We start from the raw sequence: 17,607 nt of genomic DNA, 5'->3' as shown, positions 1-17,607 counted from the left end.
AAGCATGGAGGCGGAAATGTTATGTTTTGGGGGTGTTTCTCTGCTAAGGGCACAGGACTACTTCACCGCATCAATGGGAGAATGGATGGGGCCATGTACCGTACAATTCTGAGTGACAACCTCCTTCCCTCCGCCAGGGCCTTAAAAATGGGTCGTGGCTGGGTCTTCCAGCACGACAATGACCCAAAACATACAGCCAAGGCAACAAAGGAGTGGCTCAGGAAGAAGCACATTAGGGTCATGGAGTGGCCTAGCCAGTCACCAGACCTTAATCCCATTGAAAACTTATGGAGGGAGCTGAAGCTGCGAGTTGCCAAGCGACAGCCCAGAACTCTTAATGATTTAGAGATGATCTGCAAAGAGGAGTGGACCAAAATTCCTCCTGACATGTGTGCAAACCTCATCATCAACTACAGAAGACGTCTGACCGCTGTGCTTGCCAACAAGGGTTTTGCCACCAAGTATTAGGTCTTGTTTGCCAGAGGGATCAAATACTTATTTCCCTCTGCAGAATGCAAATAAATTCATATACTTTCCACAATGTGATTTTCCGGATTTAATTTGTGATGTGCTATCTCTCACTGTTACCAATAACCTACCCTTCAATTATGGGCTGCTCATGTCTTTGTCAGTGGGCAAACTTACAAAATCAGCAAGGGATCAAATACTTATTTCCCCCACTGTAAGTAACTTTGTAAGTCTACGTGCTTTGATAATGAGCTTCTTAGTAACATATGTTACTCTATAAGTCTATGTGCTTTGATAATTTTATTTATTTATTTATTTGTAGCATTTGTATCCCACATTTTCCCACCAATTTGCAGGCTCAATGTGGCTTACATTTGCCGTAATGGCGGTTGCAATTTCCGGGTAGCAGAATTACAAATGGTATTGTGTTAAGGTGCATACATACATGATTACAAACATGGAACATAACATATATGGAACAGATCATGTGATACTTTCAGGCTTATTTTCGAAAGAGAAGGGCGCCCATCTTCTGACACAAATCGGGAGATGGCGTCCTTCTCTCAGGGTCGCCCAAATCGGCATAATCGAAAGCCCATTTTGGGCGCCCTCAACTGCAGTCCATCACGGGGATGACCAAAGTTCACGGGGGCATGTCGGAGGCGTAGCGAAGGCGGGACTGGGGCATGCTTAAGAGATGGGTGTCCTCGGCCGATAATGGAAAAAAGAAGGGCGTCCCTGACGAGCATTTGGTCGACTTTACTTGGTCCATTTTTTTTCACGACCAAACCTCAAAAAGGTGCCCAAACTGACCAGATGACCACCGGAGGGAATCGGGGATGGCCTCCCCTTACTCCCCCAGTGGTCACCAACCCCCTCCCACCCTAAGAAAAAAAAAATTAAAACATTTTTTTTGCCAGGCTCTATGCCAGCCTCAAATGTCACACCCAGCTCCATGACAGCAGTATGCAGGTCACTGGAGCAGTTTTAGTGGGTGCAGTGCACTTTAGGCAGGCGGAGCAACGCCCATCCCCCCCTACCTGTTACACTTGTGCTGGTAAATGTGAGCCCTTCAAAACCCACTGTACCCACATGTAGGTACCCCCTTTCACCCCTTAGGGCTATGGTAGTGGTGTACAGTTGTGGGGAGTGGGGTTGGGGGGCTCAGCACCCAAGGTAAGGGAGCTATGCACCTGGGAGCAATTTGTGAAGTCCACTACAGTGCCCCCTAGGGTGCCCGGTTGGTGTCCTGGCATGTCAGGGGGACCAGTGCACTACGAATGCTGGCTCCTCCCACGACCAAATGCCTTGGATTTGGTCATTTTTGAGATGGGCATCCTCGGTTTCCATTATCACCGAAAACTGGGGACAACCATCTCTAAGGTCGACCATCTCAACATTTAGGTCGACCATCTCTAAGGTCGACCTAAATGTTGAGATTTAGGCGTCCCCGACCGTATTGTCGAAACGAAAGATGGACGCCCATCTTGTTTCGATAATAAGGGTTTCCCCGCCCCTTTGCCGGATGTCCTTATAGATGGGTGCCCTTAGAGATGGTCGTCCCCGTTCGATTATGCCCCTCTTTATAATTCTATGTGCTTTGATAATGAGGCTCTTAGTAAGTCTAAGTGCTCTGAAATCAGCCTCTTAGTAACATATGTACCTTTGTAAGTCTATCTGCTTTGATAATGAGCCTCCTAGGATATCATGTGTAGAGATTTGATCATGTTACTCCTCTTTTTGCAAGAGCATCATTGGCTACTTGTTAAATTTAATTCAGTCTAAGTTGCTAAAATTGTTTACAAAGTATTGTTCCTAAGCAACTTATTTGCCCATCTAGTAAACAAACAATTCTTTACTCATTCTCTCACACTTTGAGGTCTGCAGATTGACATTTGCTAGCAATTCCATTTCTGGTGAGATTGCATCTTGAAAAAATACTTAAAATTGCCTTGAGTTTTCAGGGCCACTGCCATGGAATTCCTATCCAGATGGATTAAGGAAAGATTTAACTTATTCTATTTTTAGAGCTTATGATAAATCCTGGCTATTTAAGAAAGCATTTGATTCGTTTGTCCCCAGATTCTATTGTTAAACATGTGGATAACATGCTTGTACATTGTTATTTGTGATATGTGTGGTATAATACTGTTAGAAAAATTGGGTGCACCGTGCAGGTCATTATCTGCCGTCCTTTACTATATTATTATGTAATACATGTCTTCATAGAGCACTTGTATATTTATACCCTGGCTCTTCTTATTAAGGTTTGCTGCAACCAGATTTTTGTACTGAATTGTTGTGAGGGAGTGGGTGATATAAGCTTGGTGTTTCTTAAAGACACTCCCTCATTGAGGCTGACATTAAGCTACCTTAAAGTAGGGAGACATAGCCTGCTTAGTAAGGAAGGTAGGTCTCAGGTGAGGAGGAGGTTCAAAGCCCTATGGCAGAACAGGACAGGGATGCCCCAAGTAAAGCATAAGAGATTCTCCAAGTATGTTTTAACCCTGAGGCCGCAGTGTTGGAAGACAGGCCCAGGGCAGGAGAAGAGGTTCTCCAGAAGAGTTTTCAAAAGGCTAGGATTGCAATCAATGTTCTCTCTAAGCTGTGATTGAGTCCTCTAACACATTCCTGCTAGTAGGGGGTGATGCTTCAATATCAGGCTAATCACGAGGGGAAAGCAGGTCTTCTGGAGTCCTCAGAACTTGCCTGTCCCTCACTATTGAAAATATATTGAAACAGAACCGCCACTGGCAAGAATGTAGGTGGAGGACACCCACCCAGCATAGACGGAATATTGGTTATAGTGTCCAAAGATGGACCCCCCCCCCCCCCCCAGGTAAGGCACAAACTGCTCCCACCTGTGCCTCCAGAGATTGCCTATGAAGTAACAGAATACTGCCAGATAGGCTAATTTCTTCCTTGACTTATGAGATTCGAACCCATGAGACTGTCCAGAACTAAGTCTGGGCTGGGTTAATTGGGAAGATAAGGACTAGTGATTATAGGACTGTGGAGCCTGTCAAGGACAGAACTGATGGAAGAATATATGGAGATTTGCTTTTTTTTCTTTACTCAGTCTGGGAGGTGAACAGGGCTGATTCACTTGTTTCTACTTGCAAATAAAACCGTTGTGTGGCTGTATTTGTGAAGTCGCATGCCTGGTCACTAGTACACACTACCACAGCTGTTTATTGTCTTGTTTGGACCTGTAGTGAATCATTGATGTGTTAAAAAAAAAAAAGCGGTATATATCAAGTCAATAAAACACAAATCATAACCATTCTTCTCTCCCTCAACCTCTGCCAGCCCAGGATCACCACAAACTGCAGCATCTGTACCAACCCATTCCAATAAACAGAAAAAAAACCCCAAAAAACAGAGCCCACCAAAATCTATTACCCTTCTAGTCAACTTGGCACACACGTTCTGCCAACCACTTAACTTACGAGCACACCAAGCCAAAAAAAATCCCCAAAATACACAAACTCAACAATACCTCCCCCTTGCATTTTGGTCATCTTGCACTCCCCACCCCCAGCACTTGAGAGAAGTAAAGTTACTCTACCTGGAGGAAGCAGGTACCAATGGGTGCATTCTCCATCAGAGACACATTGTAGAAAGTGCTGCTGAACACTGGCTCATTGTCATTCACATCTTGCAGAGTCACCTTCACTATGGTTGTAGAGGAGAGGGGAGGTTTCCCACCATCTGTGGCTACAATAGTCAGTCTAGGATGTGGGTCCTTTTCGTAATCGAGTGCATTTATGGTAGTGATTATGCCGGTGGAAGAGGCTATTGTGAACCAGTCAGAGTGTGTCTCCTGATTATGCAGAATGCTATAGTGAATCTCTCCATTATGTCCTTGGTCTTTGTCCCTGGCTGTAACTTGTAGCACAAAGCTGCCAGGATAAGCCACCTCTGGGATGGTCTGCTTGTAGATCTGCTGATCAAACAGAGGTGGGTTATCATTGATATCCATAATTTGCAGGATGAATGAGGATTCTGCTTGAAGTGGTGGAGTGCCCGAGTCTGTTGCCATTACCCTCAGCTCATAAGAATCTCTCTCCTCCCTGTCCAGAAGTTTGTCCACACAAATCAAGTAAATTATATTGTCTTTGGTGGTTAAACCAAACTTGCCATCACCACCGTCCAGGGATACATTGACATTGGAATATTCTCCATAGTCTGGATCAGACACTGAAATACGAGCCACATACTGTCCTGGCTGGGCACCCTCTGATATCTGAGGGGACCCATTCTCACTCAAGAAAATTATTGTCATGGTGGGTTGATTGTCATTATAATCTCTCACATGGACAGAGACAAAGGCAGTGGAAACCTCTGGATGAGTGGCATTGTCCCGAGCCTGGACCACCAGCTCATGGACCTTGCGCATCTCATAGTCTAATCCCTTGCTCAGTTTGATCACACCTGTCTTGGAATCAATTTCAAAATACTTGTCAGGGTCACTCTGCCGGCGGTTTATCTCATAGATTACCACTCCATTATATCCCTCATCAGCATCAGATGCAAACACTTGTAGAAGACTACTTCCTGGCTTTAGATTCTCAGAGATCAGGGTGTGATATCGACTCTGGTTAAAAATCGGTGCATTGTCATTGATATCCTGAATGAATACATCTAAGGTCATCTTAGTTCTCCTCTGTGGAGAGCCCCCATCATAGGCCTCCAAAACCAAGGAATAGGTCGATCGATTCTCCCTATCCAGGATGTTATTGACCACCAGATCCAAGCATAGAATCCCATTAGTGTCTCTTCGGGTCTCCAGCTTAAAGACTTGTCCCACATTGCCCTGTTTGATAATGTATCCTTGAGTGTTGAGCTGATCACTGTCTGCATCAATGGCCGGGTCCAGTGAAAATCGGGTCCCAATGGGGGTATGCTCAGGAATGTGGAAAGAGCTACGTTTCTTTGGAAAGGTGGGGGCATGATCATTGATGTCATTTACCTGAATTGTGACCTCCACAGTGATCCCTTCAAGAGTGACAGCAAAGAAGTTGTATTGATCCCGACTTTCATGATCCAACACTTTTTTTGTTTTAATTATTCCAGTGTTCTCATCAATGTCCAGGTCAGTGGCCACACCACTGCCCTCTTGGTCTGAAATGAAATACATATATGCATTGGTGCCAGCAGGCAGTCCTGCACTGATGTCTCCAATGATGGTGCCAGCAGGTTGCTCCTCATCTATTTGTAAATCCAAAACACCTAGTGTAGGGGAAGAATGTCCAACCATCATCAGCCCACAGAACACCAGGAGCAGAGGGGCCAGAAGTGCCCTTCTGAGGTCCATTATACAATCAGTGTGAGGAATTCTTACGAGGCCTTTAAGTCAGAGGTTCCAAGCTTTAATCCTGTAAAGAATGCAGAACATGGCAACATGGGTCAGAAAGAATTAACAGATTAAAAGAAAAACCTAACAGAAAGAGAAGGGAGTGATAGAACAGGAGTAACTTTCTCATGCCCTCTCCTCCCATTTGGCCTCCTTTTCTCCTTATATCTGCCACATTTCCTCATTCCCCTTCTCTTCTGCACTGATCGTTCCTCTCCCTCTCTCATCCTTACCAGACTCTCACTCTCTCTCTCTCAACCCAGTCTCCAGTAGTCTCGACCATCCATCCCATGATCTCCTTCTTCCCCTAATGTCTCCGTTTCATATCTGACCATGAATGCCCTGAAATCAACTTCACAGACATACACCTCAGATGCCATTTGGTCACATCTCACACTCCTCATTGTCATCTAGCAATAAAGGTATTCAGTTTTGCCTGTCACTGTGCATTCTCAATGAGTGTAAGCTAGATGGCACAGGAATTCTCATGTTTCTCACAGTGAAAACTCTCATGAGACCAGAATATCTGGGAGGACCGGCCAGAGGACGTAAGGGAGGCTGGCCAGAAAGTAAGAAATGTCATCATTCACTGCCCATAACTTGTCCACTGATGGTAGTGAATGACTTTCCTGCATTGCACAATGTGTTAAGACTGAATGATAACTCTCCTATGGAGTACACTCTGTTAGCAGGGCATCATGACTTTTCTACAATGGACAAACATAGTAACATAGTAACATAACTATGTTACTATGTTATGTTACTATGTTACTATGTTTGTCCATTGTAGAAAAGTCATGATGCCCTGCTAACAGAGTGTACTCCATAGGAGAGTTATCATTCAGTCTTAACACATTGTGCAATGCAGGAAAGTCATTCACTACCATCAGTGAGTACACTGCAGAGAAGTCATCATTCACTGTGAACCTACAGAATACTGCTGGAAAGTCAACTTTCACGGCTACAGCAGTTATTCAGTAGAAGAGTTATGATTCATTGCTAACATAGTGCACACTGGAAGTCTTCATTGACTGCAAAGAGTATACACTGTAGAGCAGTCATCACTGAATATTAACATCATGTACACTGCAGGAGAGTCATCATTTACTGCTAAGAGTATGTACTCCATAAGAGACTCATCATTCATACCTAACATAGTGCGCATTGCAAGTCTTCATTCACTGCTAAAGAGTATACTCAATAGAGGAGTAATCACGTATTGCTAACATAGTGCACACTGCAAGAAAGCAATCATTCACTGCAAAAAGAGTATACGCCATAAGAGTCACGATTCATTGGTAATGCAGTGCGCACTGCAAGAAAGCAATCATTCGCTGCAAAAAGAGTATACGCCATAAGAGTCACGATTCATTGGTAATGCAGTGCGCACTGCAATAAAGCAATCATTCACTGCAAAAAGAGTATACGCCATAAGAGAGTCACGATTCAATGGTAATGCAGTGCGCACTGCAAGAAAGCAATCATTCACTGCAAAAAGAGTATACACAATAAGAGAGTCATGATTCATTGGTAATGCAGTGTGCACTGCAAGAAAGCAATCATTCACTGCAAAAAGAGTATACGCCATAAGAGAGTCACGATTCATTGGTAATGCAGTGCGCACTGCAAGAAAGCAATCATTCACTGCAAAAAGAGTATACGCCATAAGAGTCATGATTCATTGGTAATGCAGTGTGCACTGCAAGAATGCAATCATTCACTCAGTGGCGTAGCCAGACAACCAATTTTGGGTGGGCCTGAGCACAAAGTGGGTGGGCACAAAATGTTCTCTCTCCCCCCTCTCCCCCAGCACTTCCCAACTCAAAATATAAATACTTTAGCTGATGAGGACCCCCAATCTCCGTCAGCTGGGGACCTCCACCAGAGATGGCCAGAACTCCTCCCCACCAAGCCCAGCAGGCAGTAGCAACTCCTCGACCCACTGATGCCAGCACCCCATACACTCTTAGTTGTCAGTGGCTCCAGGATGCTGCTCCCATCTGCAAAGCTCAGCGGAAGGCAGCTCCGGCCAGCCCCAGAAGAGATCCCCAGCTGGCAAGGCTTGGGGATCCCCACTAGCCACAGCAAGGTTCAAGGCTGCTGTTAACCATGCTGGTGACCAGAGCAGAAAATAAAGAAGTCCCTCTCCTCCCCAATCTCTTCACCTGCCATTACAGTCACACTGACAGACCCTCACAAATGACAGAACAAGGGATCACAAATTAGAAATAAAAATATGTAGACAAAATTGAACTGGGAGCCCTCAGCATGCACTGCAACAATGGAGAAAAAAAAACAAAAGCGCATTTCCTTTTCTACTTAACAAAATAAAAAGACATCCACTATGCACATTTCCCAAAGCTAACATATTCCATTTAAAACATTCAAAATAAAATGATTTTTCTACCTTTATTGTCTGGTCATTTTATTTTTCCATCATGTTGGTTCCAATTTCTCTTTCCCGCTTTCCTGTCTTCTGCTAATTCTTCAAGTGGCTGTCCATTTGTCTTTTTTCTCCTGCCATTTCATTTCCTCACTACACCTGCCTCTGAAATATTGATCTTTCCATTTTAGCTCTTTCCTTTCTTTCTTTTCTGCCTCTGTACACTCACATTTCATCCTCTTTCTAAATCTTTTCCTTCTTTTTACTTTTCAGATATCTATCACATTTCCATTTCCTTTCACCCACTAGCTCTCCCATTCCCCATCTCTCTCCTTCCCAGCCTATCACTCCTTTCCATCTTCAATCTATGTACCATTACCATGTTACTACCCCTGTAATCACTGTTCTCTCATTTATTTCCTTGCCATCTCCACTCCTTGGGCCTCTGCCCCATGCTTTCCACCATTCCCAGTCACTCCCTCCCTCCACCCTTCCAGCCCAGCATCTGTTCCCTCTTTCTCCCATCCTCACCCTAAAGCCTGATATCTCCCTATCCCTTTTACCTCCCACCACCAGCATCTTCCTTTCCCATCTCTCCCCTCCCCCATTGTTCAGCATTTTTCCCTTTCTCTTCCCTACCATCCATTGTCCATCTTCTCTCCCTGGATCCATCTTCCCTCTTTCTCCCCTCCCCCGCTTGTGCATCTCTCCTTTCCTCTCTTCCACCTTCATGTCCAACCTTTCTCCCTCTACCTGCCTTGAGCCCTTGGTCTAACATCTCTTCCCCCCCCCCCCCCCCCAGATATACACACACAGCATCTCTCCATCCTTCCTTCCTCTCACCTCAATGCCATGTTCAACATTTCCCCTCTCATCTCTCCCTCCTTTCCTTCCACTTCCATGTCCAACACTTTTTTTTTCTCTCTGGTCCTTTAATACTCCTATGCAGCCTTTCCCTCCCTCTCCCCATCCCATCCCACCCCACCCATATCCAACAATTCTCCCTCTCTTTCCCCTTGCAGCATCCCTCCATTTCTCCACCCCACCTAGCACTACCCTGTCTCACTCCCTCATCCCAACAGTGCTCCTGTCTCTCCCTCTCTCCCTGACCCCTTAAACCACCTACCAGCATGCTGCACCTTTTTCCCCTCTCCCCCCAGCCACCCGCTGACATGCTGCAGCTGCACCTTTTTGCCGTCATCGTCATTCTCTCCCACCTCCAAGCACCCGCCGGCGCACCGCAGGCCCTCCCTCCCCTTCCATCCCCGCCGGACGTCTGCAGCGGAGCCGCATGCTGCCGCTACACAACTGCTTCCTTCCGGCCGGCCTCACCTTTTCTGATACTCTTTCTGAAGAGGCGGGGACAGCGCAGAGGAAGCACTCATAGCAGCGTGCAGACGGCCCCGGCCCCTTCAGAAAGAGTATCGGAAAAGGTGAGGCTGGCAGGAAGGAAGCAGTTGTGTAGTGGCGGCAGCATGCGGCTGCGCTGCAGACGTCTGGCAGGGATGGAAGGGGAGGGAGCAGGCCGGGAGGGAACAAAACCTGCGGCGCGCTGGTGGGTGGCTGGGAGGAGGGAGCTGAACTCGCGCTTTTTTGTTGGCTGAGTTGCACCATTGCTGGGTGGGCCCGAGCCCAAAGTGGGTGGACCCAGGCCCACCCATGGCTACACCCCTGCATTCACTGCAAAAAGAGTATACGCCATAAGAGAGTCATGATTCATTGGTAATGCAGTGTGCACTGCAGGATTGTCTTTCACTGCTGATGCAGCATACACTGTAGGAATGTCATCATGCAGCAGTAAAGAAGTCTTCCTCAGAAAAATTGACATAGCACCTTAAATCACAAAAGTGATCTCAAAGCTGTTTTCATCTGAAATAAAACTGTGATAGAAAATAATCAATAATAAATCATCTTTAATACACAGAGAAACCTCACTCCCACTTTCGAATAGACACCCTAGAATAAACTCCCTGAGCCCATACGCCAAGCCCCCTCCCTGCCCATCTTCAAATCCTTGCTCAAAGCCCACCTCTTCAATGTCGCTTTCGGCACCTAACCATTGTACCTCTATCCAGGAAATCTAGACTGCCCCAATTTGATTGACTGCACTTTTTTTCCTTTAGATTGTAAGCTCCTTCGAGCAGGGACTGTCCTCTGTGTTAAATTGTACAGCGCTGCGTAACCCTGGTAGCGCTTTATAAATGTTAAGTAGTAGTAGTAATTTGATGTTGAGAAATAAATCAGTGGCCAATATTCATCCACGGTATACAGATTTTTTGTGTCTGCCGCGAACGCTAAAACCAAAAATTCACTGCCGAGCCCTATGCAGTTTTGGCATTGAATTGATGGGTTTTTCTTTATTGCTGGCTAGCGAATGATTGGTTAAGTTCATATTCAGACTTAAACCAGCAATAGGTTAGTGCATAAAGATAAGACAGCTATTTCTACAGTCCTATTTATGCACTAAACCTGGCTGGTTAGGTCTGAATATCGGAACCTAACCATACTCTGCCCCCAGAATGCCCCAGTAGCACCCTTCTAGACATGAAACTTGTGGTTTTAACTGTTTGATACTGCGGAAGACTATCTGGCTACCTGACCCTTACGTGCAGGTAAGGGCTGGAGGGACAGAAAGATGATGTACAGAATGACACTATCCATCCACCCACAATCCCCTTTCCCAGGACTCCATCATGCAGGGCAGAGCCTATGATCTTAAGCCAATATCTTCAGTGATTATACTGATGTGCCACGAAAGCCAATGGCACAAAGAACAGAACAGATGATACCAGCAAGAGTGAGCAGAGAAGAACTGAAGAATAATGCTGACCATGAGGAAGAGGAAGAAGAGGAGGAGAACCAGTAAAGGCCACCTGGCATACTTCTCATTTCTGGAACATTCTTGGGTGAGACAACTCCATCAGTATACATATTTTGGGGGTTAATTATCAATAATGGTCTTTTGAGGTGTTGGGATATCATGTACATAAGAGTAGCCATACTGGGACAGACCAATGGTCCATCTAGCCCAATATCCTGTTTTCCAAACAGTGGCCAAGTCAGGTCACATGTACCTGGCAGAAACCCAAATCGTGGCAACACTCCATACTACAAATCCCAGGGCAAGCAGTTGCTTCCCATGTCTGTCTCAATAGCAGACTATGGACCTATCCTCCAGGAATTTGTCCAAACCTTTTTTTAAACCCAGATACACTAACTGCTGTTAGCACATCCTCCGGCAAAGAGTTCCAAAGAGCTTAACTATTCGTTCAGTGAAAAAATATTTCCTCCTATTTGTTTTAAAAGTATTTCCATGTAACTTGCTCAAGTGTCCCCTAGTCTTTGTATTTTTGGAATGAGTAAAAAATTGATTTACTTCTACTCGTTCTACATCACTCAAGATTTTGTAGACCTCAATCATATCTCCCCTCAGCCATCTCTTTTCCAAGCTGGAGTACTAACCTCTTTAGCCTTTCCACATACGAGAGGATTTCTATCCCCTTTATCATTTTGGTTGCTCTTTTTTAACCTTTTCTAATTCTGCTATATCTTGAGATACAGCGACCAGAACTGAACGCAATACTCAAGGTGCGGATGCACCATTGAGCGATACAAAGACATTATATTATTTTCGATCTTATTCACCATCCCTTTCCTAATAATTCCTAGCATCCTGTTTGCTTTTTTGGCGGCCGCCACCCACTGAGCAGAAGATTTCAGCGTACTATCTACAAACGACACCCTGATCTTTTTCTTGAGTGCTGATCCCCAAGGTGGACCCTAGCATCAGGTAACTATGATTCGGATTATTCTTTCCAATGTGCATCATCTTGCACTTGTCCACATTAAATGTCATCTGCCATGGGACTTCCGGTGGAGCCGAGCGGCAAGATGGCCGTCAAGCTGTGAGCTCCGTACCACTCGAGCGAAGCCCCGAAACCAACGGCACCGGCACCGCTTCCGATGGCTCTAAGGGGCATCGGAGGGTAGCGGAGACCAGGAAGCACCTACGAACGGCCCCACCACAGAAGCCGACAGCCCCCGCGCAGAGTTTCCCACGACCCGCATTTCCAAGATGGCGGCGGCAGAAGAGAAACGACACCAGTGAAACCCAGAGGCCAGCGGTGATCAGGGGAGAAGGGACGTACGCGAGGGGAGAAGTCCGCACCTGTTAAAAACTGGAGGCAGAGAGGTGCGGATCGGAAGCAGGCACAGCAGATCCCCCAGACGCAATGCGAACCCCGGAGTAGAAGCGAGGCTCAAACGGGTTTGAGCAGGCAAGTGACAGAGAGCAGCAGAGAGTCTGGGGGAGGCACAAGTTTTTTTTTTTTTTTTTTTTTTTCTTCTCTTTTCTCTCTGAGGCATATCGTGGGCACAAGTTTTGGGCAGGATAGTGCGGTGTATGCTTCCTGTTTGCCCCCCTCCCCCCAGTCTGGGGGTGAAGGTTTTGGACGGTAGCCTAAGTGGTATAACGTTTCTCCCACCCCGTCTCCAAACCTGAGAGACCACGGAAGGTACGGGCTGAGTGCCAGAAGAACTCCGGGGTGCCCCGAGGACGCTGAGAATACGCATAGGAGCTCAGTCCCCACAGAAGTTGGACAACTAAAGCCTAGTAAATTCGGGAGGCAAGCTGTGCGGAGGACGCATATGAACTGGTGAGCTTTGTGTATGGAGCAATACCTGAAACACATGTCGCCTGGGACCACTCGCAAGGGGACGAAGTTTGATAAAGAAAAGCCCACACCTCTCAGGCCCAACCATAAAATGGAGGACTTGAAAAGTTCAGTGGAGGTAGAGTTTACTGATAAACAGCTGGCACAAATAACAGCAGCGGTGAGTGCGGCCCTCAGCCCAAGGCTTGAGCTGCTGGCGGGGCAATTAAAAAATTTGGAATCATCTGCAGCAGACACAGAGAGGAGGGTGGGAGAGGCGGAAAATCGAATAGCCACAACGGAGGACTGTTGTTCACACAGTACACAGGAGATTGCCAGACTCCAGAATCAGCTTAAGCTGCAACAGGAAAAAATAGAAGACATGGAAAACCGTGCACGGAGATGTAACCTGAGACTTGTGGGAATCCCTGAAAAGATTCCGGAAAAATCGTTGGGACATCTACTGGAACAGTGGTTGAAAAAAGAATTGGCTCTCTCTGACAGTTACGGAGAGCTGTGTATTGAACGAGCCCACAGGTTGGGGCGCTGGCAACAAAACTTGCAGAGACCGAGAATCGTCATCATTAAAGTGCTCAATTACCTGCACAAGGAAGAAATCATGCGGGGTTACAGATTGAAGAGAGATTCCCTTATATATGAGGGATCCCAGGTAAAGATCTTTCAAGACTATTCGGCAGGAGTACAGGAGCAGAGACGCCGTTTTCACCCCATTTGTTCTGCATTGGCTGCTAAGAAGACCAGATTCATGCTGCTTTATCCAGCCATTTTGAAGATTCACCATCTGAACCAGTGGCGTTCGTTCCAGACCACACAGGAGGCCCAGCAGTTCCTAGACAAGGATATGAAGGAGCCCAACACATGAGATAGTACTGGGTATGAACTTTGCTGGACAGTTGGGTGGCCCCCTCCTACGCTTTTCTGTGGGTGGGGGCCACGGACCCAGAGGTGATGAATAATGTGGGGGTTACGTGAAAGTTATGGTTGTAAGTTAATGGTCAATGTTTTTCTTTGGTAGGACAGTTACAATGGTAAGAACACAGAGAGGTTTCAGTGGCTGTGGGGGATTTGGGATTTGTGAGGGCCATCTGACCATGAGTTGGGTGGCGTCCTGAGGGGTGGGGTTCGAAAAATAAGTAGGTGCTGATGGGCTAGGGGCTTCCAGGAGTGAGAGAAGTCCGAGACAAGAAGAAGACTCTGAAGAGTTACAGGGAGGAGGGGTGGGGGGAGGGTGGGGACGGGACACAGGGGGAAATAGAGGGGGTAGGGATTAGGGGGGACACAGAACACAAATATGCACACGGTGAGGATGTGAAGGATGAGTGGTGTGATGAAATAGCTGTGATAGAATGGAAGGATGCACCGGGGAGGTGGTGGCTGGGACACCTCGCCGCTGAGATTATAGGAATCTCATATGGAGGCATTGACAGATATGTAGAGACTACATGGCTCCACTACAGGTTTTAACTTGGAATGTGGGGGGTATACATTCACCAGTTAAGAGGCAAAAAATTTTAAAAACTCTGAATGATCAAAAGGCGTCAATTGCATTTCTGCAGGAGACACATTTAACACAGGCAGAACATACTAAATTGAAACGATGGTGGGTAGGCGAAATTTTTGAGTCACCAGCAGTGAGAGGGAAGGGAGGAGTGCTCACATTGGTAAGAAAAGGAATACATGTGGAGGTTGGCAAGGTAGTGAGGGATGACAAAGGGAGATATGTGCTGGCATCTGTAGTGTTGGATAGGCAACCGGTTATACTTTGTAACATCTATGCACCAAACACATTTGAAAAACAATTTTATACGCAGCTTATTCGTATATTGCAGGGTTTGGGAGGGATACCCATTATAATGGGGGGAGATTTTAATGAGGCAGCAGATCCAGCACTGGACAGGTCTAAACCAACGGGGAGAGAGCTGGCCGGACCTCGGAGGGGAATAGCGGCGCTAGAAGAGGCATTTGCTGTGGTGGACGTGTGGAGAACACTTAACCCTCTTGAGAGGGACTATACCCATCTATCGAGGGCTCACTCCACTTGGTCTCGAATTGACTATATATTTGTCACAGAGGACTTGTTCACACAGGTAGACACCGCTCGGATCGGCCCAGTTGTGGTCTCTGATCATGCCTGGGTAATGGTGAGACTACAGTTAGATGAGGGGAGGAGAGGGGACAGGGTGTGGCAATTTCCAAGCTGGCTATATCGGGATGGGCAGTTTCTTCCCCACTTGGTTCAATGTTGGAAAGACTTTAGCAAGACCAATGAGATACATAGGGCGGATCCAATGCTCTATTGGGAGACTGCTAAGGCGGTTCTCAGGGGAGAGACTATAGCATACACAAGTTTTAAACAGAAAGTGAGAAAACAAGAGATACTTAGATTAGAGAAGAGAGTAACTATGCTGAGGCGACAATATAGTGAGGGACATTCGCAGAGGCTCCGGGTTCAGCTGTTAGAGGCACAACAGAGTCTTAATGAGCTAGTGCATCGTATAGTTCAGAGGTCCCTGGCCTATTATAAGTATCGGCTATATAAGTTTGCTAACAAGGGAGGGAAGTTTTTGGCACGGGTGATGGGCAGGAAGGCAGGATACCGTAAGGTGCTCACGCTGGCAAATGAACAAGGAGCCATGGTACATCAGGATAGTGAAATCTCAGGAGTATTCAAGAAATTTTTTGAGCAACTGTATCAGCCGCAAGATGACTTAGTCACGCCTAGCGAGACTTATATGACTGGTATAGATCTACCTAGATTAGAAGAGGAAGAACTCCGGGTATTAAATGCAGACTTTACGGTGGAGGAGGTGATGTGGGTGATTAAGCAGAGCCCCTTGGGGAAGACACCAGGCCCGGACGGAATGCGGAACGAATTTTATAAGCTATTGCAGACTGAAGTTTGTCCGATTCTGACTGAGGTCTTTAATTTAACAGTTCAGCGGGGATCCATGCCATTACATATGAATAAGGCTCACATAACAGTGCTGTTAAAGCCGGGTAAGCCAGCCAATCGCCCAGAATCATATCGACCAATATCACTTTTGAATTCAGAGGCTAAATTTTTGGCTAAATTGTTAGCCAATAGGTTGGCCAGGTATCTCCCTGCTTTGGTGGAGGAGCCACAGGTGGGATTTATAAGGGGAAGGAAAATAGCAAAGAACATGCGAAGAATAATTCTAGCTTTGGAAAAAGTGCAGAGGGAGGGAACGCCGGCAATGTTAATTAGTTTTGATGCCGAAAAGGCTTTCGACAGGGTGGACTGGGGGTTCCTTTTCGAAACACTTAAGGCGTATGGGATGAATGGATTCTTTCTACAGGCTGTTAGGGTATTATATAACGACCCTCGGGCGCGAGTCTTGGTCAATGGTCTAGGGTCGGAGTGGTTTCCTATAGGTCGGGGAACGCGCCAGGGATGCCCTCTCTCTCCACTCCTTTTCGTGTTAACACTCGACCCATTGATACGAGAGATTGGGACTAATACAGATATACAAGGAGTACATATTCGAGATAGGGTATTTAAAATTGCGGCATTCGCCGATGATTTGCTGGTGTTAATTACAAACCCAAAGAGGTCCTTGGGATATCTTATGGAAAGCATAAAGGAATATGGAGAATTTTCGGGGTTACATTTAAATTATATGAAATCTGAGGCCCTGGCGAGTCCGGAGGTCAGGAGGGCAGACTGGGAACAGTTCCCGTTGCGCTGGGTGACTGGATCCTTTACGTATCTGGGTATCCAATTAACAATAGATCCAGCAAGGTTGTACGCCTGTAATGTTCCTCAGTTATTGCAGAACACAAAGGTACAGTTGGTCAAGTGGACCTCCTTGCCGTTGTCACTGATGGGAAGGATACATTTGTATCGTATGCTGGTGTTCCCGAAGTGGCTATACATGTTACAAACGTTGCCAATACGGTTATGGAAAAAAGATTTAAAAGCCCACCAGAGACAGGTAAATCGTTTTTGTTGGGCGGGGCGGAAACCAAAACTCAGGTGGCATAGTCTTGGCGGGAACCAGGTGAGTGGGGGACTGGGGATTCCTGATATGCGCACATATAACCAAGCATGTCTGCTCCGCCATCTGGGAGATTGGGTTTTGGGCACTGCTACATACACTGATACACAATTGGAGAGTCTGTACTTTAGCCCCTGGCACCTTAACTACCTCTTGCACACAAAATTTAGTAATCTCCCGCAAGGGGTAAAACGTAGCTGCCTTTTGCAGCCTTTGCGATATTTGTGGAGAGAGGTAGCGGGACTTTTAGGGCATAATCCAGAGCAGAGTGTATTGCTGCCCATTATGGGCAATGGGGATTTTGTGCCAGGGAGGGAAAATAAGGTCTTTCGAGATCTGGAGAAAAAGGGAGTGATACTTTTAGAGTATTTCCTACAGAGAGATGGGAAAGTCATGACTTATTTAGAATTTGAGAGGCTCTGTGCGGGAGGAATATTAGCGAAATTAGCCTACTACCAATTATCACATTATATATATAGCCTCCCCGCCGCAGACCTACTACCAGAGTTTGGGATGAGTATCAGGGAGCTCCTGGCCGGGGATGCAGCTGGACAAATATCAGTATCCTGGTTTCACAGGGTGCTGATAGGGAAACAACCCAAAAGAGATGTTAAACCATTAGCTGAGAAATGGAGTCAGGAGGTGGGAAGTAGAATAATAGAGGGGACTATATTAGCCGCGCTTCAGGGAGGCGTAAGGGTGGTGCATAGT

General features: G+C 46.3%; 1 protein-coding gene across 1 annotated transcript in view; it reads right to left on the bottom strand.

The window, feature by feature from the left end:
- DCHS1 (dachsous cadherin-related 1) overlaps positions 1-17,607 on the bottom strand; it is a 280,595-nt gene that overhangs the window by 234,044 nt on the left and 28,944 nt on the right. Inside the window, exon 2 of the mRNA XM_030199763.1 lies at positions 4,037-5,846. Coding sequence (XP_030055623.1) covers positions 4,037-5,785 — 1,749 coding nt within the window. The 5' untranslated portion in view covers positions 5,786-5,846. The remainder of the gene's footprint in view (positions 1-4,036; positions 5,847-17,607) is intronic.

Source organism: Microcaecilia unicolor, chromosome 4 (genome assembly GCF_901765095.1).
Source record: "Microcaecilia unicolor chromosome 4, aMicUni1.1, whole genome shotgun sequence".
NCBI lineage: Eukaryota > Metazoa > Chordata > Amphibia > Gymnophiona > Siphonopidae > Microcaecilia > Microcaecilia unicolor.
The sequence above is the reverse complement of the archived record's forward strand: the minus strand, read 5'-3'. Positions and strand labels throughout refer to the sequence as shown.